The sequence below is a fragment of the Oncorhynchus keta genome, chromosome 26 (assembly GCF_023373465.1).
Source record: "Oncorhynchus keta strain PuntledgeMale-10-30-2019 chromosome 26, Oket_V2, whole genome shotgun sequence".
NCBI lineage: Eukaryota > Metazoa > Chordata > Actinopteri > Salmoniformes > Salmonidae > Oncorhynchus > Oncorhynchus keta.
In genome coordinates this window covers 35,306,016-35,333,163 of record NC_068446.1, presented here as the reverse complement: position 1 = coordinate 35,333,163, position 27,148 = coordinate 35,306,016, and the positions used below count along the sequence as shown (strand labels likewise).

Sequence of the window (27,148 nt, the reverse complement as noted above, 5' to 3'; positions counted from 1 at the left end):
CCCATTTGGTCTATAAATCACAGTAAGTTAGGGGTAAACACCCCATTTGGTCTATAAATCACAGTAAGTTAGGGGTAAACACCACATTTGGTCTATAAATCACAGTAAGTTAGGGGTAAACACCCCATTTGGTCTATAAATCACAGTAAATAAACACCCCATTTGGTCTATAAATCACAGTAAGTTAGGGGTAAACACCCCATTTGGTCTATAAATCACAGTAAGTTGGTAAACACCACATTTGGTCTATAAATCACAGTAAGTTAGGGGTAAACACCCCATTTGGTCTATAAATCACAGTAAGTTAGGGGTAAACACCCCATTTGGTCTATAAATCACAGTAAGTTAGGGGTAAACACCCCATTTGGTCTATAAATCACAGTAAGTTAGGGGTAAACACCCCATTTGGTCTATAAATCACAGTAAGTTAGGGGTAAACACCCCATTTGGTCTATAAATCACAGTAAGTTAGGGGTAAACACCCCATTTGGTCTATAAATCACAGTAAGTTAGGGGTAAACACCCCATTTGGTCTATAAATCACAGTAAGTTAGGGGTAAACACCCCATTTGGTCTATAAATCACAGTAAGTTAGGGGTAAACACCCCATTTGGTCTATAAATCACAGTAAGTTAGGGGTAAACACCCCATTTGGTCTATAAATCACAGTAAGTTAGGGTAAACACCCAATTTGGTCTATAAATCACAGTAAGTTAGGGGTAAACACCACATTTGGTCTATAAATCACAGTAAGTTAGGGGTAAACACCCCATTTGGTCTATAAATCACAGTAAGTTAGGGTAAACACCCCATTTGGTCTATAAATCACAGTAAGTTAGGGGTAAACACCCCATTTGGTCTATAAATCACAGTAAGTTAGGGGTAAACACCACATTTGGTCTATAAATCACAGTAAGTTAGGGTAAACACCCCATTTGGTCTATAAATCACAGTAAGTTAGGGGTAAACACCCCATTTGGTCTATAAATCACAGTAAGTTAGGGGTAAACACCCCATTTGGTCTATAAATCACAGTAAGTTAGGGGTAAACACCCCATTTGGTCTATAAATCACAGCAAGTTAGGGGTAAACACCCCATTTGGTCTATAAATCACAGTAAGTTAGGGGTAAACACCCCATTTGGTCTATAAATCACAGTAAGTTAGGGGTAAACACCCCATTTGGTCTATAAATCACAGCAAGTTAGGGGTAAACACCCCATTTGGTCTATAAATCACAGCAAGTTAGGGGTAAACACCCCATTTGAGAATCACTTGAGGAAAAATTAGAACATGCTTTATGGCTCTATGGGGGTGGTCTTGAAGGGCCACAGACATTAATTGTAATGAATTAAGATGATGAAATATCTTACAGACACAACGACCCGAGGTCAGAGGGCACAGTGTCTGCATTCCATCATTTGTGCGCCCTAGGTGATATTGTCAGTGTGACTCTGTTGAGCTGTAGACATGTTTACAGTCCGTACATCTAAGCACCTCATTTCCCACCAGATAAGTGTGTCCCTTTTTTAAAAGCAATCCAATAACTTAATTATACCCTCCTACCACCCACCCAAGCAAATGAAACTGAATGAGGAAATCAATGCAATTACTGAAGATAGTTTTTCTCCTCCTCCCCAACTTCGTCCCTACTGTGAATGTCATAATCTTTTCCACTGGCTAGTAATTATCACATAGCCAAAAGAAACAATTAAATATTCCATAAATACAGGTAGGCTTACTATTTACAGTAACAAGTGTCCAACACGATTGTCATGACAACAATGCCATGGAGTATTTGACCTTGTTTTCGGCCACAGCTGTATCACATCTTTCAGTTTCACTTTCCTTATTATGCAACAAACACACTTGAGCTTGAAATGTTCACGGCACAACTACTTCTTAATTTCCCCAAAAAGTACGAGTTACTTTTTGCAGTATACTTACACACTCTCATTTTTTAACCAATAAGTAAGCATAGCAAAGTAACCATGAACGAGACTGGTAAGAGGTTCAACCTACAGGACCTGAATCAGTGCAGACTGCCCTAAGACAAAGAGAGCAGGCTGATGTCAATTAGACTTAGATTATAAATATTTTATTACAGACTTCTGCTTTCTTGCACTTTACCTCAGCTGAGCAAAGTAACCCATTTGTCTCCTCTTTTCAAAACGGTTGCTACTGTTCAATTCCCCCTCAAAGATTCATAATACATAATGCTTTAGAAATTCCCTAAAAGAGGTTTGCAGTCACATGAAAGCTTAATCTTGGCATCCGTTTCATCCTGCCCATTTGATGAACATCTTTTGCACTCTCATGAGCTTGATTCCAAACATATCCCGATCAAACGCGATCTTGACAAAACTCTTCCCTCTCTAATGCCCTGGCTTCTTGATTTGAAAGCAGACTGAAAGTCAGGGGAGGAGTCGCCTTCTTTTGGAGGCTGAAGATGGAGGCTAAGAGCACAGCACCTTTTGGAAAGGACACTTTTTGTTCGGGGTTTTCTTCAAAGTCTTAAATGGCTGTGTTATCTTCTGCCAAACATCTTCCCAAGGTTGCCATTAGTATCAAAGACCCACTTTGACATTCTCCTTTGAAAGTGATGGCGAAGCAAAAGAGCGAAATAGTTTATAATAGTGAAGAGCATAAGAAATGTAGTGATGTTTAGAGGTTCTGCCACATGCCAATATCTTTGAGGAGATAGTCCTGGTCAGCCTGCCTTATACTGGATATTAACAGTCTACATTCAGTGGATTGGACAGAATGATAGGGCTTTTAAGGCTTTGGAATGGATACCCTTACATTGACATGTTTTCTAGGTCTTGTATAGGCACTCAGTAAAGTAAGACGGTCAGTTGTGGGAAATGGATCGTCTGCAGTGGACATCTCTGATCTCGCCCCAACATCTTGGACAGAGTGCAGTCGTAAAAACAATGAACCCAGATAAGAGCGGAAAATAACTTGTGCCGGTAGTTTCTGAATATTTATTAGGGGAACAGAAGCTTAGTGTCGTGCCAGTGTCCTGCCAAATTCCTTAGGGCTGCTTCCTCATTGCCAAAAAATGCGTGATCTGACCCGGATATGGAAATACCCTGCCTGATTTGCATATATTGTTAATTGGAAATGTATAAATTAGCTATGCAGACACAAAAAGGAAAACCCCATCTTCCTTCTCAGCTGTTGTAGTTGGCTGCTGTAATTCAAATAGACACATGTCAAATAGACACATGTCAAATAGACACGTGTGTGGCAGCGAAAGTGTCTAGGCCAGCGTGTAATTGCACGCTTGTTAGTTTAAAGCCTTTCTAAATATCACATTTTTTAATGAGGGAAAACAGAATGTCATTGGCATAGCCCATGTGAATGGAATGATTTATCAGAACAGAACCATGTCACTCAGGCATGCCATATGGGCTGCTCAGTAATTGGACCCCTCTCTCAATGATTAGGCCAAATTTGTATGTCCATTATTAGTAGATCATATTACACTCCTAGTTCCTCGGTCAAATCATCCAAAGGACACATTCTCCATTCTGACCCAGAGAATGACAACTGAAACATCTATTTCATGCAACATGTTGTTGCCTTGCGTATACTAGCTACCGGTAAATCCTGACCAGATAAGAATAAAGATTTATTTTAAAAGTGAATGACTGTGGCAATGAGTGAACTTCACATCATCTTAAAAGTTGCTCCACAACCCAGTGACAATGCTCAGTGATGAGCAGGGATGTGTTATCTTGATTACATAGTTTCAGGACAATTTTGCATTAGATAGAGAGGCCAGTTGAGGTGTAGACTCTCGCTTTGTGCTCAATAGTTTTCCATTTTTCACAACAAATGTTTTTTAATTATGGTCTGTGTGCTTACTCACAGTGGCTGCTCTGCTCACTCATAATGACTCTAACCTCAACAGCTCATCAACCTTAATCAGGAAAAATGAAGACATTGCTTTGAGTAAAAGCTGAACACTGCCTTAAGGGCCATCCACAACAAGGACAATAATTATAACGATAGCTCGAACACTACAAAAATAAAATAAAAGTTGTTCTATTCAAGTGAACAGCAGCGTCCACACGACGTGGAGAATGATAACAGTAGTTATTGTTAGGATCACTTTCAGAGCAACCTTTTCCCTTTCCCCCCAACAATACAACGTCAACAACCAATCAAAAAATAGTTTGATTGAAGTGTTCTAGGTTCTAGGTACGTGAGGAAAATCCTCTCGGAGGGGAGAGGAGGGAAGTTTTCCTAAATAACTGGGCATGTGAGAATAATGGCAGCCATATTAATTATAGGACAACTTGGGAGACTGATGATCCATGACAGAGAGAACATCTCAGTGTTGGCTTCTGTTAACGCTGATACATCCTGGCAAAATACAGCATCTGAGAGTCCTGTTAATACCTTTCTGGACCTTGTAAACTGTCTAGAATACACCCATAACTTATCAGAATGGTTGCATAATCAGGCCTAGGCTGTATGCAGTTATTTTGGCATGAAACATGCATTCAAAACAGGACGTTTGAGCTTTTATTCAAATTAGCCTACATTTTACAGCCTAGACAATAGTTTGCAGACAAGTGACAGGGTAAGGCAAGTTTGCATAGACTTAGGTTGGAGTCCTTAAAACCTGTTTTTCAACCACTCCACACATTTCTTGTTAACAAACTATAGTTTTGGCAAGTCGGTTAGGACATCTACTTTGTGCATGACACAGATAATTTTTCCAACAATTGTTTACAGACAGATTATTTCACTTATAATTCACTGTATCACAATTCCAGTGGGTCAGAAGTTTCCATACACAAGGGTGACTGTGCCTTTAAACAGCTTGGAAAATTCCAGAAAATGATGTCATGGCTTTACAAGCTTCTGATTGGCTAATTGACATCATTTGAATCAATTGGAGGTGTACCTGTGCATGTATTTCAAGAGCTTCCTTCAAACTCCGTGCCTCTTTGCTTGACATCATGGGGAAATCAAAAGAAAAGAAAGACCTCAGAGAAAAATTGTAGACCTCCACAAGTCTGGTTCATCCTTGGGAGTAATTTCCAAATGCCTTAAGGTACCACATTCATCTGTACAAACAATATTACGCAAGTATAAACACCATGGGACCACGCAGCCATCATACCGCTCAGAAAGGAGACACGTTCTGTCTCCTAGAGACGAACGTACTTTGGTGCGAAAGGTGCAAATCAATCACAGAACAACAGCAAAGGACCGTGTGAAGATGCTGGAGGAAACAGGTACAAAAGTATCTGTATCCACAGTAAAACCGGTCCTATATCGACATAACCTGAAAGGCCGCTCAGCAAGGAAGAAACCACTGCTCCAAAACCGCCATAAAAATGCCAGACTACGGTTTGCAACTGCACATGGGGACAAAAATCGTACTTTTTGGAGAAATATCGTCTGTTCTGATTAAACAAAAATAGAACTGTTTGGCCATAATGACCAATGTTATGTTTGGAGGAAAGAGGGGGAGACTTGCAAGCTGAAGAACACCATCCCAACCATGAATCACGGGGATGGGGGCATCATGTTGTGGGGGTGCTTTGCTGCAGGAGGGACTGGTGCACTTCACAAAATAGATGGCATCATGAGGAAAGAAAATTATATGGATATATTGAAGCAACATCTCAAGACATCAGTCAGGAAGTTAAGGCTTGGTCGCAAATGGGTCTTCCAAGTGGACAATGACGCCAAGCATACTTCCAAAGTTGTGGCAAAATTGAGGACAACAAAGTCAAGGTACTGGAGTGGCCATCATAAAGCCCTGACCTCAATCCTATAGACAATTTGTGGGCAGAACTGAAAAAGCATGTGTGAGCAAGGAGGTCTACAAACCTGACTCAGTTACACTAGCTATGTCAGGTGGAATGGGCCAAAATTCACCCAACTTATTGTGGGAAGTTTGTGGAAGGCTACCCAAAACATTTGACCCAAGTTAAACAATTTAAAGGCAATGCTACCAAGTACTAATTGAGTGTATGTACACTTCTGACCCACTGGGAATGTGATGAAAGAAATCAAAGCTGAAATAAATCATTCACTCTACTATTTATTCTGACATTTCACATTCTTAAAATAAAGTGGTGATCCTACCTGACCTAAGACAGGGAATTTTTTACTAGGATTAAATGTCAGGAATTGTGAAAAACGTTTAAATGTATTTGGCTCAGGTGCATGTGAACTTCCGACTTCAACTGTACATTGAAATATTATTGCCAATTGTCACTATGACATTGAACACACCCTGAAGCACTGAATGGTCTATATTACTGCCTTATTAGCATCCCTACAGTGTGCAGTAGGATGCTTTGATTGACAGATGTAGGCTACTGTAGAACGATACACAATAAACTCCTCTAATGTGGATGCTCGCTGACGTTTTATAGTTATGTATAATTGATCATTATAGCTCTCGTTATCGTTATCGGCCTTGGTGTGGATAGCCATTTAGCCTGTTTGGTAGGCTGCTGTCTCATCGATTGATTTGCCACAGACTGAGCATGGCTGCAACCCTTTGACTCCACCTTCTGCCAGGTTTAGATGCTATCTCACTCAGCTTCACTGTTTTTTCAATTCAAGTTTCTTCCCAACCTGGCTAGTTGGTCAATTATATCCTAGATAGACCTATATACCCACAGTAGGTGGGGGTGCAGTTGGTTTCATTTCTAGTAATGAGAAGTACATGACTAGAATTCTATCCTTTTGAGTTGAGATTAGTGCATACTAATGAAGGCTGGGCATGTTTCCTACCATTTTGTCTGCTTAGTTTTGTCTGTGTATTCTATAACAAAGAGGAATCTTGCAGGACAAGGCCAGACTTAGAAGCATATCATTATTATTGCCGCGTTGACACATTGCTGACGTTAGCAATAAACAATGGGGATTATAACGATAAGCTATTCATGTAATGTTCAGGCTTGTCAGACCAGACGTGTCGTATATGCCTTGACGTTGGAGTTGTTGGTCTTTTCCTCGATTAATCTCATCACACAAGACTATCTCTGTAATTAGTTTGTCATTTATCTAATTTTCTAATCTATTTGAAACATAGTGAGGCCCCCCTGTGCATGAGAGAAAATGGGAAACAGAAACGAGTCAGTCGTGTTGAGAGGGAATTAAATGTGTCCTTATAAGTGATGTTTAATTGAAACGTCAGAACCCGTGATTAAGTTGTCTGTGTATTGCCGCACATTATTCAATATGATAAAGGGATTTCATCTCCTGTGTACTATCGGCTAGCCTCGTTACCAAACACACAGAGGCAAATACACCCTGTGAGGTTTTCTCTTCGTCTAGTGAACTGTGTCCTAGAATAAAGCTTACGTTTTTCTGGTGCTGTGCGATGGGGATTCTGTTTTATGAAGTTCGTTTTGCTGGTGCTGTGCGATGGGGATTCTGTTTTATGAAGTTTGTTTTGCTGGTGCTGTACGATGGGGATTCTGTTTTATGAAGTTTGTTTTGCTGGTGCTGTGCGATGGGGATTCTGTTTTATGAAGTTTGTTTTGCTGGTGCTGTACGATGGGGATTCTGTTTTATGAAGTTTGTTTTGCTGGTGCTGTGCGATGGGGATTCTGTTTTATGAAGTTTGTTTTTCTGGTGCTGTACGATGGGGATTCTGTTTTATGAAGTTTGTTTTGCTGGTGCTGTACGATGGGGATTCTGTTTTATGAAGTTTGTTTTGTTGGTGCTGTACGATGGGGATTCTGTTTTATGAAGTTTGTTTTGCTGGTGCTGTACGATGGGGATTCTGTTTTATGAAGTTCGTTTTGCTGGTGCTGTACGATGGGGATTCTGTTTTATGAAGTTTGTTTTGCTGGTGCTGTACGATGGGGATTCTGTTTTATGAAGTTTGTTTTTCTGGTGCTGTATGATGGGGATTCTGTTTTATGAAGTTTGTTTTTCTTGGTGCTGTACGATGGGGATTCTGTTTTATGAAGTTTGTTTTGCTGGTGCTGTACGATGGGGATTCTGTTTTATGAAGTTCGTTTTGCTGGTGCTGTACGATGGGGATTCTGTTTTATGAAGTTTGTTTTGCTGGTGCTGTACGATGGGGATTCTGTTTTATGAAGTTTGTTTTGCTGGTGCTGTACGATGGGGATTCTGTTTTATGAAGTTTGTTTTGCTGGTGCTGTACGATGGGGATTCTGTTTTATGAAGTTTGTTTTGCTGGTGCTGTACGATGGGGATTCTGTTTTATGAAGTTCGTTTTGCTGGTGCTGTACGATGGGGATTCTGTTTTATGAAGTTTGTTTTGCTGGTGCTGTACGATGGGGATTCTGTTTTATGAAGTTTGTTTTTCTGGTGCTGTACGATGGGGATTCTGTTTTATGAAGTTTGTTTTGCTGGTGCTGTACGATGGGGATTCTGTTTTATGAAGTTCGTTTTGCTGGTGCTGTACGATGGGGATTCTGTTTTATGAAGTTCCGAGTTAACCCCTCTTGTGTAATCTTTTTTTTTTTTAAATGTGAGACCCATTCTTTAGAGCAGCAGTGTGATATATTATGTAGACTTTTTTATTTTCCAGGGTAATTTGCAGATGTCTCAAATTGCTCATACTTGTAGATTAGTACTAATGATTCAGGTGTTCTGGAGTAATTCCCTCAAGGCAAACTAATGATTAGCAAACGTGGACAGTGCAAGTTCAGTATGTGCATACTGATTCATATAGAACTAAGTTTCCTACAAAACAAAGTTTCCTACAGAAGTAAGTTATAGCACATCAAACCAGTTATGGAAGATATGGACTTTGTCCAAACCCTTTTTGTCTGATGCAGCATGTTTAGTAAACTGGACAACTGCCCCACACCTTGCTGTCAGGTAGTCGTGATTAAATGTACATTTGAATACGTCTTCACATCTCACATGCCACATAGTTTTCTTATGACAAGGAAATACTGGCCCTTCCCTACAATCGTGACTACTGAGCAGCAACATCTTTCAATTTGAGTATGAACAGTGCAAGTCATGCTCCAATCATGCTGGATCTACAGACAAGTAATCAGTCTTTCCTGCTGTGCCAAATGCCTCCCTTTCAGACAGATCTGTCACACCAAGAGCTGCTATCAAATTTCATTGAATTTCATTTACCAGGGCCTATTAATGCAAAGATGTCAAGATCCTTGAATGAGGGCTTGCTCGACCAGATAGTTCACCACACACTTTCTTTAAACTTCTTTTCTCTGTTTGTTGCCAGAGGAATCTGAAGGAAAGTTTGAGAAACATAACAATAGCTATTTTTTTTCTCACTATTCTATTCACTAGTAGACACCTGAAACATAATGATTTGCAGTGGGTCATGTACATTACTTAACTGCTTGTAGGGAATGGGAATTGATAACAATGTAATCAAAAAGGTGAATTATTTTGTTTCCAGTGGGTCCGACGTCCTTTTAATTACAAGCATACATACAGTAGGATACAAAAGATGATTTGAAATGCTAGTGCTGTCTGCATGTGCCTAAAGTGAAAACAGTTGACAGTTACATTGTGATATGTATGTATTGTGACATGTTATATTAAACTGTGAGATGTAATCATTCATACAAGGACTGTGTGAAAAAGTCAGGGATATTCATATTGAATAGATCACGAACGTGGGAGTCTTAAGTATTGACTGCCTTATTCTTCAATTCACACCTACTCAGTACAACTGCCGAACACTGGACAATTTGACAGTCAACGACAGAACTGTCTATTGAACAGCGGCATTTATCTTACTGTTGTTCTTCTCTTGTCCAGGACTGGAGAAGGTGGGCCGTGACTCAACCTATGAACAGGAGGGGAAGGTACAGTTCGTGATGGATGCTGTATATGCCATGGCCCATGCCCTACACCGAATGCACCGGGAGCTCTGCTCAGGGTACCCAGGCCTGTGTCCACGCATGGCCAACATTGACGGCAAGGAGCTACTGACCTTCATCAGGGCGGTAAACTTCAATGGTAAGGACCCTTTTCAACACATCATCTCCATCACTGTTATCATCTTCATCTTCATCATCATCATGTGGCATACACTTTTCCAACGTTCATTCTTCCTCATTACATTACCATAGGATTGTTATGGAACCTTCCCCTACATTTCCATTATTGTCTCACTCCTTTGTTTCTGTTTCACTGTCGTTATACCCTCTACAGACACTTCATTCAGTACTGCAATTCCCCCTCCTCAAGCACCTGATCATTTATTCATCTCTCAGCCTTGACCTCTTCATTTCTCCAATACTGTGTTTTGGTTAATCATGTCACAAGACCTTACTTTTTCATCAAATTATCCAGCACCATCCTCAGGCAATTGCTTTAATTGTTTGTCTAATTCTCATTTCTGGAAAAGGCTTACTAAAATAAAGCGTAAGATCCAGGTCATGTGACATGATTAACCAAAACACTAATAAAATGCCCTCTCCTCTTCTTTATTTAACTAGGCAAGTCAGTCAAGAACAAATTCTTATTTTCAATAACGGCCTTGGAACAGTGGGTTAACTGCCTTGTTCAGGGGCAGAACGACAGATTTTTACCTTGTCAGCTCGGGGATTCGATCAAGCAACCGAGATCGAGGCTACCTGCCGCCCCTCTTCACTTTCCTCCTCTGCTCTTCTCTCTTCACACTCCACTCTTCTCCTCTGCTCTTCTCTCTTCACTCTCCTCCTCTGCTCTTCTCTCTTCTCTCTCCTACTCTGCTCTTCTCTCTTCACTCTCCTCTGCTCTTCTCTCTTCACTCTCCTCCTCTGCTCTTCTCTCTTCTCTCTCCTACTCTGCTCTTCTCTCTTCACATAATTATCGTATTTCGTCGCCCTAACGTAGCCTTCACTGCTATTCGCCCAGCAGCTAGCATACGCTAGCAAACGCTAGCAAACGCCCACAGATTAGCATAATATAATATAATAATAATAATATATGCCATTTAGCCGCTTTACAGATTAGCATCACTGTAGTGCTATTCACTCAACTGAACAGAAGACTGTAGTGATTAGTTTAGTGTTAGCTAGCTACATAGTTGTCTTTGTTTCCAAGATAATTGTGTAGTTAGAGTGTGTAGTCTTGGAGTGATTATCTTAATTTACCGAGGTTCGCTAGCCAGCTATTTGTCGTCCTTAACGTAGGAGACTCTGCTAGCTAGCCAACAGCTAACAGCTAACAGCTAGCCAACGTCTACTGAATAGTATTCAACAACCCGGTCACATTCACAGGTAGTATCACATTTTCATTTCATTTCATTACAGTACAACGGTTTGATTTGTTTGATCGTAGCTAGCTACATAGCTAGCTACATAGCCGTCCTTGTATCAAAGATAATTGTGTAGTCTAGAGCGATTTTCTAGGTTAGCTAGCCAGCTATTGTCGTTCTTTTAACGCAACGTAACGTAAACAACACTGCTAGCTAGCCAGCTAGCCCCGAATAGTAGCACTGTAGAAACTATTACACTCAACGGAACGACTTGATTAGTGTAGTGTCAACAACGCAGCTACTGCCAGCTAGCCTACTTCAGCAGTACTGTATCATTTTAATCATTTTAGTCACTAAGATTCTTGCTACGTAAGCTTAACTTTCTGAACATTCGAGACGTGTAGTCCACTTGTCATTCCAATCTCCTTGCATTAGCGTAGCCTCTTCTGTAGCCTGTCAACTATGTGTCTGTCTATCCCTGTTCTCTCCTCTCTGCACAGACCATACAAACGCTCCACACCGCGTGGCCGCGGCCACCCTAATCTGGTGGTCCCAGCGCGTACGACCCACGTGGAGTTCCAGGTCTCCGGTAGCCTCTGGAACTGCCGATCTGCGGCCAACAAGGCAGAGTTCATCTCAGCCTATGCCTCCCTCCAGTCCCTCGACTTCTTGGCACTGACGGAAACATGGATCACCACAGATAACACTGCTACTCCTACTGCTCTCTCCTCGTCCGCCCACGTGTTCTCACACACCCGAGAGCTTCTGGTCAGCGGGGTGGTGGCACCGGGATCCTCATCTCTCCCAAGTGGTCTTTCTCTCTTTCTCCCCTTACCCATCTGTCTATCGCCTCCTTTGAATTCCATGCTGTCACAGTTACCAGCCCTTTCAAGCTTAACATCCTTATCATTTATCGCCCTCCAGGTTCCCTTGGAGAGTTCATCAATGAGCTTGATGCCTTGATAAGCTCCTTTCCTGAGGACGGCTCACCTCTCACAGTTCTGGGCGACTTTAACCTCCCCACGTCTACCTTTGACTCATTCCTCTCTGCCTCCTTCTTTCCACTCCTCTCCTCTTTTGACCTCACCCTCTCACCTTCCCCCTACTCACAAGGCAGGCAATACGCTTGACCTCATCTTTACTAGATGCTGTTCTTCCACTAACCTCATTGCAACTCCCCTCCAAGTCTCCGACCACTACCTTGTATCCTTTTCCCTCTCGCTCTCATCCAACACTTCCCACGCTGCCCCTACTCGGATGGTATCGCGCCGTCCCAACCTTCGCTCTCTCTCCCCCGCTACTCTCTCCTCTTCCATCCTATCATCTCTTCCCTCTGCTCAAACCTTCTCCAACCTATCTCCTGATTCTGCCTCCTCAACCCTCCTCTCCTCCCTTTCTGCATCCTTTGACTCTCTATGTCCCCTATCCTCCAGGCCGGCTCGGTCCTCCCCTCCCGCTCCGTGGCTCGACGACTCATTGCCAGCTCACAGAACAGGGCTCCGGGCAGCCGAGCGGAAATGGAGGAAAACTCGCCTCCCTGCGGACCTGGCATCCTTTCACTCCCTCCTTTCTACATTTTCCTCCTCTGTCTCTGCTGCTAAAGCCACTTTCTACCATTCTAAATTCCAAGCATCTGCCTCTAACCCTAGGAAGCTCTTTGCCACCTTCTCCTCCCTCCTGAACCCCCCCGCCCCTCCTCCCTCTCTGCAGATGACTTCGTCAACCATTTTGAAAAGAAGGTTGACGACATCCGATCCTCGTTTGCTAAGTCAAACGACACCGCTGGTTCTGCTCACACTGCCCTACCCTATGCTCTGACCTCTTTCTCCCCTCTCTCTCCAGATGAAATCTCGCGTCTTGTGACGGCCGGCCGCCCAACAACCTGCCCGCTTGACCCTATCCCCTCCTCTCTTCTCCAGACCATTTCCGGAGACCTTCTCCCTTACCTCACCTCGCTCATCAACTCATCCCTGACCGCTGGCTACGTCCCTTCCGTCTTCAAGAGAGCGAGAGTTGCACCCCTTCTGAAAAAACCTACACTCGATCCCTCCGACGTCAACAACTACAGACCAGTATCCCTTCTCTCTTTTCTCTCCAAAACTCTTGAGCGTGCCGTCCTTGGCCAGCTCTACCGCTATCTCTCTCAGAATGACCTTCTTGATCCAAATCAGTCAGGTTTCAAGACTAGTCATTCAACTGAGACTGCTCTTCTCTGTATCACGGAGGCGCTCCGCACTGCTAAAGCTAACTCTCTCTCCTCTGCTCTCATCCTTCTAGACCTATCGGCTGCCTTCAATACTGTGAACCATCAGATCCTCCTCTCCACCTCTCCGAGTTGGGCACCACGCTGGATTGCGTCCTACCTGACAGGTCTCCTACCAGGTGGCCTCACCACACGCTCTCACCACTGGTGTCCCCCAGGGCTCTGTTCTAGGCCCTCTCTTATTCTCGCTATACACCAAGTCACTTGGCTCTGTTATAACCTCACATGGTCTCTCCTATCATTGCTATGCAGACGACACACAATTAATCTTCTCCTTTCCCCCTTCTGATGACCAGGTGGCGAATCGCATCTCTGCATGTCTGGCAGACATATCAGTGTGGATGAAGGATCACCACCTCAAGCTGAACCTCAGCAAGACGGAGCTCCTCTTCCTCCCGGGGAAGGACTGCCCATTCCATGATCTCGCCATCACGGTTGACAACTCCATTGTGTCCTCCTCCCAGAGCGCTAAGAACCTTGGCGTGATCCTGGACAACACCCTGTCGTTCTCAACTAACATCAAGGCGGTGTCCCGTTCCTGTAGGTTCATGCTCTACAACATCCGCAGAGTACGACCCTGCCTCACACAGGAAGCGGCGCAGGTCCTAATCCAGGCACTTGTCATCTCCCGTCTTGATTACTGCAACTCGCTGTTGGCTGGGCTCCCTGCCTGTGCCATTAAACCCCTACAACTCATCCAGAACGCCGCAGCCCGTCTGGTGTTCAACCTTCCCAAGTTCTCTCACGTCACCCCGCTCCTCCGCTCTCTCCACTGGCTTCCAGTTGAAGCTCGCATCCGCTACAAGACCATGGTGCTTGCCTACGGAGCTGTGAGGGGAACGGCACCTCAGTACCTCCAGGCTCTGATCAGGCCCTACACCCAAACAAGGGCACTGCGTTCATCCACCTCTGGCCTGCTCGCCTCCCTACCACTGAGGAAGTACAGTTCCCGCTCAGCCCAGTCAAAACTGTTCGCTGCTCTGGCCCCCCAATGGTGGAACAAACTCCCTCACGATGCCAGGACAGCGGAGTCAATCACCACCTTCCGGAGACACCTGAAACCCCACCTCTTCAAGGAATACCTAGGATAGGGTAAGTAATCCTTCTCACCCCCCCCCCCCCCTAAAAAGATTTAGATGCACTATTGTAAAGTGGCTGTTCCACTGGATGTCTTAAGGTGTATGCACCAATTTGTAAGTCGCTCTGGATAAGAGCGTCTGCTAAATGACTTAAATGTAAATGTTAAATGTTCACTCTCCTCTGCTCTTCTCTCTTCACTCTCAGCAGGTAGCCTAGTGGTTAGTTCATTGGACTAGTAACCAAAAAGTTTTAAGATCAAATCTCCGAGCTGACAAGGTACAAATCTGTTGTTCTGCCCCTGAACGAGGCAGTTAACCCACTGTCCCTAGGCCGTCATTGAAAATAAGAATTTGTTCTTAACTGACTTGCCTAGTTAAAAAAATGTACTCTGTGCTTCTCTCTTCACTCTCCTCCTCTGCTCTTCTCTCTTCACTCTCCTCCTCTGCTTTTCTCTCTCCACTCTCCTCCTCTGCTCTTCTCTCTTCACTCTCCTCCTCTGCTTTTCTCTCTCCACTCTCCTCCTCTGCTCTTCTCTCTTCACTCTCCTCCTCTGCTTTTCTCTCTCCACTCTCCTCCTCTGCCCTTCTCTCTTCACTCTCCTCCTCTGCTCTTCTCTCTTCACTCTCCTCCTCTGCTTTTCTCTCTTCACTCTCCTCCTCTGCTTTTCTCTCTCCACTCTCCTCCTCTGCCCTTCTCTCTTCACTCTCCTCCTCTGCTCTTCTCTCTTCACTCTCCTCCTCTGCTCTTCTCTCTTCACTCTCCTCCTCTGCTCTTCTCTCTTCACTCTCCTCCTCTGCTCTTCTCTCTTCACTCTCCTCTTCTCTCTTCACTCTCCTCCTCTGTCCCTTCTCTCTCCACTCTCCTCCTCTGCTCTTCTCTCTTCACTCTCCTCTGCTCTTCTCTCTTCACTCTCCTCTGCTCTTCTCTCTTCACTCTCCACTCTCCTTCTCTTCTCCTGACTCGTACAGTTTCTCCTCTCATCTTGTTCTACATATTTTCACAGTCTTGGTCATCGGTCAAGATGGGTCTTCTTTGAGGGTAGCCATAGATAGATCTCTGTCAGCTATACTAGAGATTCACACAGTCTCTGTGTTCTAATTCTTATCATGGGTATTGTCTCGGGTTCAATAAAACAAATTGGTATTCATTCAGTATCACAATAATTGTTGGCTTATATATGCAGTAAAGAGGTCAATCGAACTCGACCAAAAGAATGGAAATGCCATGGAAATGCGTGGGGGAAAGATCTCAAATGTCCTCATTTCCCCCATAAAAATTAGCCTACAATTAGGATATTGTTTATTTGTGTATTTCACACTATGTTGAGGTAAACATCGGAGTATAATGCTTATATGGATGCCAACCCCGATATATGTTTATGTCATCATCACCAATCAACTGCATTACAGGTAAAAACTACTTTGACTACCACCACCGATTTCTGTACGCTAGCTATGCTACCAGCTCATACAAATGGGAGTTAGCATTTAGCAGTTACTTCTTCTAAACCTGAAAAAGGACAACTTCTAAATGTTCTACATGAAAACTGACTTTAGTAACCACATTGTGGGCCTGTTACAATATATCAATCATGGCTGATTTGACGAATATCCACTTTGTTAGAACAGATGTTTTGAATGTGCGCCAATCCGGCATCCTTCTTCGATCCCCCACTAACTATCTGTTTCAGTCTGTAATTCATGGTTTGATTATTATTTGTCACTTCCATGGCTTGGATTACTGCTTCAGAGAGTGAATCCATGATTAATAAGCTCCACGGCTGTCAAAAACTACTTTTAGGGACACTTCAAGACCCAATAGTCTGACTCTTCACTAACAAACTCCAATGAAAAAATGATCGAGTCTTTTGCCTTTAAGGGGTAAGGAAAAGCTCAGTACTTCTGATTCAGCTCTGGCGTCTTCATCAATGGGATGAATAACATCAAGCATTTATCACCACCAGCACAACCACACATCACCACTCTAACTCTGAGGTTCTTAATTGTTTCTAAGCTAAGATTGTTTCATACTTCATTTCATTACTTAGACCTACATAGTTAATTCACCATAAAGTAACTATTTGTCAGATAGGATTGTCTTTCTCTTCCTATTGTGTTTTTATCACGTGTGCTAGACTGATAATTCACAGATACAGCTCAGAACATACAGTCATTTATATGTCCCTGTCTCTCTTCAGCTCAGAACATACAGTCATTTATATGTCCCTGTCTCTCTTCAGCTCAGAACATACAGTCATGTATATGTCCCTGTCTCTCTTCAGCTCAGAACATACAGTCATTTATATGTCCCTGTCTCTCTTCAGCTCAGAACATACAGTCATTTATATGTCCCTGTCTCTCTTCAGCTCAGAACATACAGTCATTTATATGTCCCTGTCTCTCTTCAGCTCAGAACATACAGTCATTTATATGTCCCTGTCTCTCTTCAGCTCAGAACATACAGTCATGTATATGTCCCTGTCTCTCTTCAGCTCAGAACATACAGTCATTTATATGTCCCTGTCTCTCTTCAGCTCAGAACATACAGTCATTTATATGTCCCTGTCTCTCTTCAGCTCAGAACATACAGTCATTTATATGTCCCTGTCTCTCTTCAGCTCAGAACATACAGTCATTTATATGTCCCTGTCTCTCTTCAGCTCAGAACATACAGTCATTTATATGTCCCTGTCTCTCTTCAGCTCAGAACATACAGTCATTTATCAGAACATACAGTCATTTATATGTCCCTGTCTCTCTTCAGCTCAGAACATACAGTCATTTATGTCCCTGTCTCTCTTCAGCTCAGAACATACAGTCATTTATATGTCCCTGTCTCTCTTCAGCTCAGAACATACAGTCATTTATATGTCCCTGTCTCTCTTCAGCTCAGAACATACAGTCATTTATATGTCCCTGTCTCTCTTCAGCTCAGAACATACAGTCATTTATATGTCCCTGTCTCTCTTCAGCTCAGAACATACAGTCATGTATATGTCCCTGTCTCTCTTCAGCTCAGAACATACAGTCATTTATCATACAGTCATTTATATGTCCCTGTCTCTCTTCAGCTCAGAACATACAGTCATTTATATGTCCCTGTCTCTCTTCAGCTCAGAACATACAGTCATTTATATGTCCCTGTCTCTCTTCAGCTCAGAACATACAGTCATTTATATGTCCCTGTCTCTCTTCAGCTCAGAACATACAGTCATTTATATGTCCCTGTCTCTCTTCAGCTCAGAACATACAGTCATTTATCTCGGAGTCCCTGTCTCTCTTCAGCTCAGAACATACAGTCATTTATATGTCCCTGTCTCTCTTCAGCTCAGAACATACAGTCATGTATATGTCCCTGTCTCTCTTCAGCTCAGAACATACAGTCATTTATATGTCCCTGTCTCTCTTCAGCTCAGAACATACAGTCATTTATCTCGTCCCTGTTCTCTTTCAGAACATACAGTCATTTACAAGTCCCTGTCTCTCTTGTCAGAACATCAGTCATTTATTCGGAGTCCCTGTCTCTCTTCAGCTCAGAACATACAGTCATTTATGGAGTCCCTGTCTCTCTTCAGCTCAGAACATACAGTCATTTAGGAGTCCCTGTCTCTCTTCAGCTCAGAACATACAGTCATTTATATGTCCCTGTCTCTCTTCAGCTCAGAACATACAGTCATTTATATGTCCCTGTCTCTCTTCAGCTCAGAACATACAGTCATTTATATGTCCCTGTCTCTCTTCAGCTCAGAACATACAGTCATTTATCTCGGAGTCCCTGTCTCTCTTCAGCTCAGAACATACAGTCATTTATCTCGGAGTCCCTGTCTCTCTTCAGCTCAGAACATACAGTCATTTATCTCGGAGTCCCTGTCTCTCTTCAGCTCAGAACATACAGTCATTTATCTCGGAGTCCCTGTCTCTCTTCAGCTGAACATACAGTCATTTAAGTCCCTGTCTCTCTTCAGCTCAGAACATACAGTCATTTATCCGGAGTCCCTGTCTCTCTTCAGCCAGAACATACAGTCATTTATCTGGAGTCCCTGTCTCTCTTCAGCAGAACAACAGTCATTTATATGTCCCTGTCTCTCTTCAGCTCAGAACATACAGGTCCCTGTCTCTCTTCAGCTCAGAACATACAGTCATTTATCTCGGAGTCCCTGTCTCTCTTCAGCTCAGAACATACAGTCATTTATCTCGGAGTCCCTGTCTCGGAACATGTGCAGAGTCGAAGACGGCTCACGTTCAGAGTTGTGAGATAACAATGTGATTAATTTAACATTGGCCCAGTACTTTTGTAATTCTACACCAGAGTCCCTCATGAATGGGTGGGATAAAAGACTACAGTAGATAAAGCCGGTACATCTTCATCTCTCGCCTGTTACTTCAGCATACATTTACAAGGTTGTCATCCTTTTCAAAGCGTGTGGCGAGATGGACTTGCTTAGATAGAGGAAGAAAGAAATAACACTTCACATATCTCCCCATGCTCTGACTCCGTTGAGGTTAAGGTTTTCAAATGGATTTCTTTATGCTCGTGGTGCTGAATGAGTCAGTTAATCACTCTATGTAGACTATTCAACCTTGGCCAACCGTCTGTATTGGAGGCAGAAAGACTTCACAGGCCCTGTAGACACACATACAGAGGCAGAAAGAGTTCACAGGCCCTGTAGACACACATACAGAGGCAGAAAGACTTCACAGGCCCTGTAGACACACATACAGAGGCAGAAAGACTTCACAGGCCCTGTAGACACACATACAGAGGCAGAAAGACTTCACAGGCCCTGTAGACACACATACAGAGGCAGAAAGACTTCACAGGCCCTGTAGACACACATACAGAGGCAGAAAGACTTCACAGGCCCTGTAGACACACATACAGAGGCAGAAAGACTTCACAGGCCCTGTAGACTCACATACAGAGGCAGAAAGACTTCACAGGCCCTGTAGACACACATACAGAGGCAGAAAGACTTCACAGGCCCTGTAGACACACATACAGAGGCAGAAAGACTTCACAGGTCCTCTAGACACACATACAGAGGCAGAACGACTTCACAGGCCCTGTAGACACACATACAGAGGCAGAAAGACTTCACAGGCCCTGTAGACACACATACAGAGGCAGAAAGACTTCACAGGCCCTGTAGACACACATACAGAGGCAGAAAGACTTCACAGGCCCTGTAGACACACATCCAGAGGCAGAAAGACTTCACAGGCCCTGTAGACACACATACAGAGGCAGAAAGACTTCACAGGCCCTGTAGACACACATACAGAGGCAGAAAGACTTCACAGGCCCTGTAGACACACAGGGGCAGAAAGACTTCACAGGCCCTGTAGACACACATACAGGGGCAGAAAGACTTCACAGGCCCTGTAGACACACATACAGAGGCAGAAAGACTTCACAGGCCCTGTAGACACACATACAGAGGCAGAAAGACTTCACAGGCCCTGTAGACACACATACAGGGGCAGAAAGACTTCACAGGCCCTGTAGACACACATACAGAGGCAGAAAGACTTCACAGGCCCTGTAGACACACATACAGAGGCAGAAAGACTTCACAGGCCCTGTAGACACACATACAGGGGCAGAAAGACTTCACAGGCCCCGTAGACACACATACAGAGGCAGAAAGACTTAACTGTTTTTTCAAGAATGTGGTCTGTCCCTTCAGCACAAAGGCCCATGCTTTCAGCACAAAGGCCCTACCTAAGTTTGGTAATATTTCTCAGTCCTTAAACTAAGACCATACTGTGTTGTATCATGTTAGAAAAACAAGTGAACATGAAAAGTAATTTGTACAACAGAAGGTGTTGACTCCTACATCTTTTTCCATTTTGCTGTCCATATGGAAACAGCGTGAGTAACTCGTAAAAAGCACTCTTCACTCCTCTCATCTTTCCCCTCATGTGTAGCTATTTTGCATGCTTTTCCTTGATCTGCCTCAAAATTTCAATACCTCAGTTGGGTAAGTTTTCATATATCCACAAGCGTCTCTCCTCCCAGCTCCCTACCTGAGAGGGAGAGGCAGATCTGAATAATTATTCTATCTTCTTCTCCGGCAATGGGCTAGGGAGAAATATGGAGCAGGGGAATAGGCATTCTCACTGGCTTTTTACGGCAAGCATGCAGAACTAGTAAAGCTTCAGTTGATTTCTTAACAATCTTCAGACCTTGAAGGGATTCATATCTCTGCCAAACTTGATGAATGTGGAACTGCACTGTGTTATTTTGGGAGAAAAAAACATTGAATTAGCAATGAATATGACTGCGGGACAGAAATTGCAAGCCTGTGTTCAGTCAAACCCACATCAGTGCTGTGTTGGATGATGAAACACTATATTGTGTGTGCCTTGATCATTGAATTAAATTAAAAGTAACGACAACAAAAAGAGGAAAAAGTTATGCATGCATTTGCAATTCTAAGTGTAGGATGAATGTTATGCACAAGAATCTTTTCAAGAAATAATGCAGATTGGTAGGTTAAAGACAAGATGATTGAGTGTACAGGAGTCCCTTACCTTATGAAATACACAAAGTATTCCAACACATGCATGTGTGAGTCTGTTCCTGCCTGTGTATAAAATGCTTGATTGAGACTGTAGGAGTGCTTTAGCGTATGAACACACACACATCATCACATACGAGCATCAATAGAGTTTTTTTTCTCCACACTGGTTTTTGGGAGCAAAGCGTAGGGGTTACCCGTAAACAGAGTTTGAAATGTACCGAATCAGACGTCCAAGCTTTGAGCAGCGCTTCGACAGTGACTGTGACTATAGCCAGAGGCTAATTGCTAACCCAACCGCGTTCCCATTCGCCTGAGTGGCTTCATACATACGCTTATTTTTAGATTAGTGTCAGGAGGCTAATAGAGAATGAGCATAAACAGGACTATTTGCCTCTAATGCTAACATTTACTATGATAAAACCATCAGAATATAAAAGCTTTTGTGTCTTGCTTAGAACATGATTACTAGAGCATAGACAAATAGAATAGTCATCAGGGTGATTTCGTCCATTAGTTTGGACATGGACTTTTAACTAAACAGTGATAAGGGTCCAGTTTAAGTTTTGGGGCTTTCTACTGTGTCACAATATTTATTCCTTCCTTTTGATATTTGAATGAACGAACAAACAAACAATTAAATGAATTCACTGACAGGTTGCAAACCATATGTAGCTTGTTGGGGAATTTCCTCTCCCACCCCTGAGCCAGAATCCTGCATTGGGTCTGATACTGTATATATTAGAAAGTGACCCATGCAGGACTCTACCCTGAGCCCTCTGAGATGTCAAGAAACAATCAATAGTGGGAGATGAATTGTAATAAGCTAGAAAATCTCCCACTGCTGTTTTTCAGATCTAATGTTTGCTGCCTGTCAGTGTCCTAAAGAATGCCGCTTCAGTCAGGGTTCTATTCAATAGCAATCGTTGAATTAATAGAACATAAAACAATGACTATTCTGATCTCACATGACCCTGTTGGCACTTTAAGGGGGAAATTGTAGTGGAGATATACATTGGCATTCCCATGACTTATTTGCACTGCCAATAGAGGAAATGAAATATGTGTGGACATTGGCCTCCATTAGAGGTAAATGAAATGTGGACATGTCTCTGGAGTGAGAGTTCTACATGACCTACTGTACAATAGCACTCCTCCATCTTTTTTATTGACAAACAAAACAACCAATCAAAAATATTATTTTCATACGGTGCTATCCGGAAGAGTTTTGTAAAAGGGAAAGTCTATCTGCCGTAGCCTCGAGACTGCACAAATCAGATTGACATGATTTTGGCAGGCCTTGTCACAATAACCCATTTATGAAGCATAACACAGTATATAATTCACAAGCAATTACTGCACTTTTTTTTTTTACAGATCCTCGAGCCCACCTACAGTTCAATGTCATCTGTCAATGCATTCCTTTTACAAAAGCTCTCCTTCCTGTTGCTTCTAGCCTAAGGCATAAAGAAAAGCTTTTGGCCTTCTGGATTGAGATTCCTTGAGGCAGAAAGGAGCATTGGTGATAAGATGAATTCAAGGTCCATACCAAGGTTGATCTTGAACATAAAACCCTTGTATGAGGCCTGTAATTAATTAATTAATTAATGAAACACCAGTATATCTTCTTTGTGATGAATGAAACGCCAGTAGATCTACTTTGTGATTAATGAAACGCCAGTAGATCTACTTTGTGATTAATGAAACGCCAGTAGATCTACATTGAGATGAATGAAACGCCAGTAGATCTACTTTGTGATTAATGAAACGCCAGTAGATCTACTTTGTGATTAATGAAACGCCAGTAGATCTACTTTGTGATGAATTAAACACCAGTATATCTACTTTGTGATTAATGAAACGCCAGTAGATCTACTTTGAGATTAATGAAACGCCAGTAGATCTACTTTGTGATTAATGAAACGCCAGTAGATCTACATTGAGATGAATGAAACGCCAGTAGATCTACTTTGTGATGAATGAAACGCCAGTAGATCTACTTTGAGATGAATGAAACGCCAGTAAATCTACATTGAGATTAATGAAACGCCAGTAGATCTACTTTGTGATTAATGAAACGCCAGTAGATCTACTTTGTGATTAATGAAACGCCAGTAGATCTACTTTGTGATTAATGAAACGCCAGTAGATCTACTTTGTGATTTAATGAAACGCCAGTAGATCTACATTGAGATGAATGAAACGCCAGTAGATCTACTTTGTTATTAATTAAGCGCCAGGAGATCTACTTTGTGATTAATGAAACGCCAGTAGATCTACTTTGAGATTAATGCAATGGCTTGTTTTAGTTTTTACAGTAACTCACTGAAAGAGCGGTGCGCTCATTTGCATCCATGTCAAATACAAAGACACTGTACATTGATAGCAAAAATGTAACATTACCAATAAACAAGCACTTTGTCAGCATCAGAGCAATGTGCGGATTCTTCACTCTTTTGTCATCCATATCATCCACTATGGTCCACTGTCATCAACTATCATCCACTGTCATTCACTATAATCCACTATAATCCACTATCATCCACTGTCATCTACTGTCATCCACTATAACCCATATCATCCACTGTCATCCACTATCATCCACAATCATCCATATTATTCTCATGCCACTGCTTGGAACACAGTATTGTGTTTTGGAGGGGCTTTTTGCATATGTCAAGGGTCAGGTCAGCCTGTCACAATGGATCGTTAAGGGCTTGTAAGTAAGCATTTCACGGTAATGATTAAATCTGTTGTATTCGAAGCGTTGTGACAAATAAGATTTGATTTAATTTGAGGGCATCCCATGTGAGAGCACTAATCTGGCCCTTTGAAAACCTTTCAAGTGTCTGACATTCTGTTGAAAGCTGTCATTCTGCCGTGTCTCTGTTGTCACCATGTAACTGGGGCTGATTTCCAATCTTATCATTCATCAAGACTGATTTGGTACAAGAGCCCCGCACCATCATCATTATCGAGAAATATTCTGGGAATATTTTTTACTTCATATCAACATGATTTTGCTGGGGGGTCTCTGGATCCCGAGGATGGTATGGTGATTCATCGCTGTGCAGATGCGATTTGCCATGCATTTATTCATGTTGAAGAAGGTAGGACTTGGATATAATCAAAACCTGCGCCCACTCAGTAATCATAAATTACTGAGGGTGTCTGCTTTTTCATGACTATATTCCGTTGCTCTGGATTCTGTTTCTAAAGGAATCTACTTTGTAGGCTGCGTGGGTAATTGGAAGCTTGAGAGTGGGTCAACCCATGATTATGTCTGGGATTGGTTCAATCAACGCATTGCCCAACCATCTAATCATCTATGTAAAGAGCCACAGAGTCGCAGTATAAAAAAAAAATGTAGTCACGTTTGTTACAATCAAAGCGCTGATTGGAGTGCAGAACGGTTAAGAATGAGCATTAATGTTGTTGTTTTTGAACGAGTCAGAGCAGAGGTATTGTCAGACTGGCCCGTCATCGTTTAAATCTAGGTGGCTCCATTCTGTAGCATCACTTGAACCTACGTGACAAAAGTATAGATGAACAGATATGACAGTATATCATGTCAGATGCATTGATATGCAAAGCAAGCTAATTGTTGCTGGTTTATCAGTCAGCTGAATGTCTACTCTAAATTGATGAATAGGTATACAGTGGCTTCAGAAAGCATTCACACCCATTGTTATGTTACTGCCTGTATTTCAAATGGATTCAATTTAGATATTGTGTCACTAACCTACACACAATACACTATAATGTCAAAGTGGAATTATGTTTACATACATTTTTACAAATTAATAAAAAATGAAAAGCTGAAATTGAGTCAATAAGTATTCAACCCTTCTGTTACAGTGATCCTAACTAAGTTCAGGATTATTTTTTTCTTGCAAGTCACATAATAAATTGCATGGACTCACTCTGTGTGAAATAATAGTGTAAACATGATTTTTGAATGACTACCTCATCTCTGTACCCCACACATACAATTATTTTTAAGGTCCTCAGTCGAGCAGTGTATTTTAAACACCGATTCATCCACAAAGACCGGGGAGATTTTCCAATGCCTCGCAAAGAAGGGCACCTATTGGTAGGCAAATAAAAAAGCAGACATTGAATATCTCTTTGAGCATGGTGAAGTTATTACATTAACTTTGGATTGTGTATCAATACACTCAGTCACTACATAGATATAGGCGTCCTTCCTAACTCAGTTGCCGGGGAGGAAGGAAACCGCATAGGGATTTCACCATGAGGCCAATGGTGACTTTAAAACATTTACAGAGTTTAATGACTGTGATAAGCTAAAAACTGAGGATGGATCAACAACATTGTAGTTACTCCACAATACCAACCTAATTGACAGAGTGAAAAGAAGGACGCCAGTACAGAATACAAATATTTCAAAACATGCATCCTGTTTCAATAAGGCACTAAAGTAAAATTGCAAAATAAATGTGTCAAAGAAATTAACTTTATGTCCAATAGAAAGCATTATGTTTGGGGCAAATCCAGCAAAACATATTCCTAAGTATCACTCTTGGGGCGGCAGGTAGCTTCGTGGTTAGAGGGTTGGGCCAGTAACCAGAAGGTTGCTGCATCGAATCCCTGAGCTGACAAGGTAAAAATCTGTCGTTCTGCCCCTGAGCAAGGCAGTTAACCCCCTGTTCCCTTGGAGCCAAAGATGTGGATGTCGATTAAGGCAGCCCCCCACACCTCTCTATTTCAGAGGGGTTGGGATAAATGCAGAAGATATATTCAGTTGGACAACTGACTAGGTATCTCCCTTTCATATTTTTACACATGGTGGTGGCTGCATCATGTTATGGGTATGCTTTTCATCATAGGGAGATTTTTGGGATAAAAAGAAACAGAATAGAGCTAAGCACAGGCAAAATCTAAGAGGAAAACCTGGTTCAGTCCCCTTTTTAACAGACACTGGTAGACAAATTCACCTTTCAGCTATTAGAGGCTTCTAAGGGGAGGACAGCTAATAGTTATGGCTGGAACAGAGCGAATGGAATGGCATCAAACCATGTAATTTATGTTTTTGATACCATTCTACCTATTCCTCTCCAGCCATGACCACGAGCCCATCCTCTCTAATAAGGTGCGACCAACCTCCTGTGCTTTCAGCAAGACAAAAACCTAAAACAGTTTGCTTACAATGTTCCTGAGTGGCCTAGTTACAATTCTGAATGAAATCTGCTTGAAAATCTATAGCAATACTTGAAAATTACTGTCTAGTAATGATCAAAACCAACTGGACAGAGCTTGAATTTTTAAAAGAATAATGTGAAAATATTGTACAATCCAGGAATGCAAAGCTCAGAGACTTTCGCAGAAAGACACACAGCTGTAATCTCTGCCAACAATGATTCTAACATGTATTGACTCAGTGGGTTGAATACTTATCTTATCAAGCTATATGAGTGTTTCATTTTTCATAAATGTTTTACATGTCAGCATTTATTTTCCAAAATGTTAGAATTTTTCTTCCATTTTGACATTACTTTGAGTGTTTTGTGTAGGTAGTCGACAAAAAATTACAATTAAATCCATTTTTAATCCTACCTTTTAACATAAACAATTTTGGGAGAAGTCAAGGGGTGTGAATACTTTCTGAAGGCACTGTATGTCTATAAAATTGTACTGTGAGTATTTCAGTAACATACAGTACCACCGTGGATTTTTGGTTATTGTAAATGTTTGTATGCTGCCAATCCCTCATGAATTTTCTAACCTTCATTAGTCATTAAAATACAAATGAAAATGTACAAATCTCATCTAGTGATCTTTACCATAACATTTATTTATTTTAAATGATGTGCCAACTTGAAAGGGCACCAAAATACAGGAGGATATCTTCAGACTGGAGGATTTCCTCCTGTGTCTAATTAAGACTTCTGTGTATTGCAGTGAGATGCAGATAGATGTGCTGTGTATGTCCAAACAGTCAGATCTATTCTTCCTTTTTCGTTTGCAGCTCTCTGCCAAGCCGCCGCATAAAGGCAAGAGGGTGATAGGTGCGCACAGTGGGAAAGTGTGTCAATGGATTAATTTATCACTGACAGAAACAGGAAGCATAATGTGGTTGTGGG

General features: G+C 42.2%; 1 protein-coding gene across 1 annotated transcript in view; it reads left to right on the top strand.

The window, feature by feature from the left end:
* Positions 1-27,148, top strand: part of grm8b (glutamate receptor, metabotropic 8b) — a 217,022-nt gene that overhangs the window by 170,025 nt on the left and 19,849 nt on the right. Inside the window, exon 7 of the mRNA XM_035737804.2 lies at positions 9,756-9,956. Within this exon, the coding sequence (XP_035593697.1) occupies positions 9,756-9,956 (201 nt within the window). The remainder of the gene's footprint in view (positions 1-9,755; positions 9,957-27,148) is intronic.